General features: G+C 44.6%; 1 protein-coding gene across 1 annotated transcript; it reads left to right on the forward strand.

Moving 5' to 3' along the window:
- Positions 1-425: 425 nt before the first annotated feature.
- LOC148039559 (AAR2 protein family) lies at positions 426-3141 on the forward strand. The gene has a single exon (XM_087691948.1). It carries the CDS (start codon positions 486-488, stop codon positions 1731-1733), a length of 1248 nt encoding a protein of 415 aa, XP_087548074.1. The 5' UTR covers positions 426-485; the 3' UTR covers positions 1734-3141.
- Positions 3142-4750: the final 1609 nt, after the last annotated feature.

A 4750-nucleotide genomic window follows, 5' to 3' on the forward strand; every position in this document is an offset into this window, starting at 1 on the left:
GAGGAGATCTTGTTGTCATCATCTCCACCAAATGTGAAGTGCCAAGCCACATGAGAGAGAGAGAGAGAGAGAGAGAGAGAGAGAGAGAGAGTATGTGTGTGTGTGTGTTTTGAACTCACGAAACCAGCCAATCGCCCATTTCCTTCATTGATTCATTATTATCACTTTGGTTGATTTAGTTACAACTAACTGCAGTTGGGTCATAGTTAACCAGGGTTTCCACAATACGTTAATTGAAATACAATTATACAACTTTTATTATTTAGTGAATTGATTTATTATAATAATTAATGATTAATTTCTCACTCATATATGTTTTATGTGTGTATGAGCATGCATGAATATATATGCATACATGTGTGAATGTGTATGTATGTATATATACACATATGTGCATGTATGCATGTATGTATGCTAATGACGAGGCAAATATAGTTCAGTGTATCTGTGTCTCTCTGCAAAACTGTATCCGACAGAGGTCTTCAATGGCATCCCCGCCCTACTCCGTCCATCTGCATCCAGGCGACGCCCTCGATCTCGTGAGAGAAGGGGCATCCCTGCTCATCCTGGACGTGCCCCCCACCACGCTCTTCGGATTCGACCTGCAGATGCTCTCTGTCGGCCCTCTCTTCAAAGGCCTGAAGATGATCCCGCCAGGCCCCCACTTCGTCTACTACAGCGCCACCGGCAAGCATGGCGGCGAGGCCCAGTCCTCCCACATTACAGGCTTTTTCATCCACCTGCACCCCCGCGATGTGCTCGTACGGCGCTGGGATGCCAGAGAGGAGCTCCTTGTGAAGCTCTCTGACCCTGATGAAGAAGACAGGCTCAGACATGCTGTGTCCAGGCTGCAATTCGATCCCTTCTTGGGCCCGTATGACATTCACAATTACCAGTCCTGGAAGCGCCTCTCTGGGTTCGTCAGTCCTCCTGTCATTGAGCGGCTCGAACCAGTCGGGGGCAACATCTCCGTCATTGCAGAGGCGGACTTTGATGAGAAGCAGTGCATTACTGCAGCCGAAAGACGGCTGCTTGAGCATCTGGCAAAGGGTAGAGAAGCCCATGCCAGGAAGTTTGGACAAGCACAAGGAAATGTACAGCAGGAGTTCAATGGCAGGGATATCGCTGGTCGATGCTTCTACACAAAGCTTCCTCACCTTGTGACACAGGCGGGTGCATCCGCAGCTGAGCTCACCACGTTGAATGTTGATAAAACTGCTGTCTTGGAAAGCTTGCTAAATCATCAGTATGAAGGCTCAGAAGACATGTTGCTTGGAGAGCTGCAGTTTGCTTTTATTGCATTCTTGATGGGGCAATCGCTAGAGTCATTTAGCCAGTGGAAGTCAATTGTATGCCTCTTACTCAGCTGCAATGAGGCCCCTCTTCACAAACACACTAGGTTGTTTGTGAAGTTTTTGGAGGTTATATGTTTTCAACTGCAGTCTAGCCTGAAAGGTGCAAGAAGCAGCTCAGACATGCCATTTTTGGATGATTCGTGGTTTGTTGAGGATAACTTCTTGCACTTGTTACTTAAGGAGTTTTATCAATTGGTAATGGAGGCTTCACCAGTCGATGGAGATCTTCTCAAGCTAACAAGAAGATTGAAAAGCATTGTAGGGTCATTGCTTGGCTGGAATTTAGGCCACGACGAGGGAGATTATCCCAGCAATGATGAGTATGCTCCTGTTATAGTGACACGGGAAGAAGTTGATTCCTGCATGAACAGAGAGTAGGTTTGCATGACAGCATGTGAGGCTGCTCGAAGTTGTAGTGATGATCGACCTCTCTTTCCACTGCATCATCTGAACAATGTTTAAACTTGGAAAAACAGTGGATGGCAACGATTTCCACATGGATGGGAGAGATGAATGGGTTGGCTATAGAAGTGTTTTCCTCAGTTGGTTATGAAGATGCAGCGTAGAATTGATATGGTTACTGTTTGCTGTAAGCCACAGTGACACTGTCCACCCATCCTTCCTCTTCTGGCTATGAACAAAATATATCAGTTTTTGGCCTTGATTTGTTTTTAACAACTGGAGAATGTAGTGCATGTAAACATTCAGCAGATAGGCAGTGGTTTCATCCTCGCAGGCTTGTAAGTTCTCAATGCTTTCAATTCATAAGAGCCAATAGAGGTGCATGGCTTTCTTTGTGTGATAAAAAATACTGTGAAAGAAGAGAATTTAGGAAGCAGGCAAGGACTTGCCACCGCTGCTGCCACCATTGATGCCCAATATTACTAGATACAAAGGAGAGTAAATGCTCCAGGATTTATAGCTACAGCAAGCTGTCCGTAGGAGGATGAGGATGATCAGATGCTATGTACTATGACCAGGTGTGTGTGTAGATGTCTTATACTTGGTTTTTACATAAAAAGATCAAATATTCTGAAGTGTGTGTTATTCTACAATATTAAACCTGCTGTATGTCAAGGAAAACTGTGCGTGTGATTGCATGCATGTGTGAATTTATCCATCACACTTGTATGACATGGAGCATCAAAAATAGATAATGCCCAATCAATGTGGTCCAAACCAGCACATGCAAGCCTTTATATTATTGATAAAAAAAAACACACAATTTGATTATCTTCAACACTAAACACTCTCCAATCTCTCTTCTATAACAATGATGACAACACCCATTAGATAGATTTGGCTCCTAAAACTGAAATCAACCAAAAATCCTTGTATGCTTGAATACTCCAAGTCCCAGGTAAACACCATGATAAATGCTTTCTTTCTAAGTTTCATATCCAGTCCTTTAGCTCCTCACAGAATCGGTTAGGTTGTGATCACTCGTGAGTGCCATAGTGATTCAAGGTGGACATACAGCTGGGTGCACAGCAATTGGAGGTGGTGGTGGTGTGGCAATAACTGTTGGTACATGGGGGGGAATGCCTCATGGTCTAGAATTAACATTGGTATGTTTGGGCACAACTATAGGCATCTGTTAGATATGATTAATGCCCCACCCTCATTAGGTGCTACCAATGATCCATGGTGCTCAAAGTTGTAAGGCTCCCATTATGAGGAGAAGCCAAGTGTGAGTCCGGACATTGGTGGAGTCTTGACTTGTATATCAGATGAGGTTTATGTGACCGGATGGCAAAAAGGTGACCATTGTGGGTCTAATCTTTGGGTCAGACGGAGTGGTTAAGCTGGTAGCAACTCAAGGCGCATTGCTCGATGGTAAAGGGAATATTCTCTGGAATATTTCTTGGCCGACTAGTGGAGGCTCATATGGTAAGTCGGTCAGCAGGCCGACCTAACGACCTTCGCGGGCTATAAAAGCTAAACCCTTTTGCAGCCATCTTACACTCATCTTTCACCCAGTCAAAGTTGTTATTCCAGCTAGCCTTAAGCTCTTCACCTATCTTCTGTCTAGATTGCCATCTAAGCTTCACACAGTGGAAGCGCACGGGTGGACAGAGCCATCTTTGTATCAGTTGTTTAGAGTTGAATTTACTGATTTTCCTCTTATCTGTTGTGTACTCTCTATCTCTTTCTCAGATTCTGTTCGTTGCGTCGTGTAATATTTTACATGGTATCAGAGTCCAGGGGGCTCTAGAGATCGGAGAGCGTGGAAGAGGCAAAGGCTTTAACAGCAAAGATAAACTATGTCGACTCCGGGAAGCGGTTTTGGCGCATCAGGAAGCGGTGCAGGAGGTGGTGCTGCTGTACTGGCTATTCAAACACTGAGGATTCGTCCACCAACCTTCAGCGAAGGCAAGTTAGATGGTACAAACTATACCTTGTGGAAGTTCAAAATTACAACTATCCTTGATTCTTATGAGCTTCTAGAGACTGTGCTCGGGACTGACGCAGAACCACAGCCTACCCCCGACCCATCAAATCCTAGTGTGATGATTCCTCCGAATGCAGATCTTCTACGAGCTTGGAAACGAAGGAATGCAGATGCATTGTGTGTCTTAGTTACAAGCTGTTCTGACAGTGTTTTGACTCTGATTCAGCATACAACCAAAGCGTCAGATGCTTGGAATGTACTAAGGAGTCAGTATGAAACACGAAACCAAACAAGGATTCAAAACTTGGAGAATCAACTAGCAGCGGAGAAGTTTGCTGAAGGAGAGATGGTTGAAGCATTCATCACTCGGATTAAGAATCTGCGCGACCAGATGGCTGGCGCTGGGATACAAAAGACTAGTGAAGAGCTAGCTCGGAGGTGTCTTCGGATTTGTCCACAAAAGTTTGATGGACTAGTAACTGCCCTTAATACTCAGGTGAGACCTCAAGCTTTGACTTTTGAGGAGTTTTGTGCATTATTAACGGAGGAGGAGTTGAGGCTGAAAGCCCGAGAAGGAAGCAACAATGGAGATGTTGCATTCTCTGCCAATGCAAAAGGCAAAGGTGTTTCCTTCACAAAAAATGATGGTGACAAAAAGAAGAAGGGCGGCAAGAAGAAGTTTCAAGGAGAGTGCTTCTACTGTAAGAAGAAAGGACATGCAATTACAGATTGTCATGTCAAGAAGACAGATGAAAAGAATGGTACCCTTAAAAGTAAAGGGAAAGAGATAGCCAATACGGTTGAAGCAGAGTTGGAATTATTCATGGTGACCATTGAGGAAGTGTGCTCCTCAGCGCAAGAAGAATCTACCACTGACTCATGGGTGTTGGATAGTGGGGCCTCCCGTCACATGACCAACAAGAAAGGTCTATACAGTTCTATACAACCTCTACAAGAATCCATCACTGACGGTTGGAAATGATGCTAAATGCCCTGCTGCGGG

Source organism: Lygodium microphyllum, chromosome 2, assembly GCF_053477565.2.
Source record: "Lygodium microphyllum isolate KBCC chromosome 2, Lygodium_microphyllum_v1.1.10, whole genome shotgun sequence".
Lineage (NCBI taxonomy): Eukaryota > Viridiplantae > Streptophyta > Polypodiopsida > Schizaeales > Lygodiaceae > Lygodium > Lygodium microphyllum.

Bases quoted from the DNA above. Each gene is read 5' to 3' on its own strand.
- LOC148039559 (XM_087691948.1), top strand. From the start codon at position 486: ATGGCATCCCCGCCCTACTCCGTCCATCTGCATCCAGGCGACGCCCTC.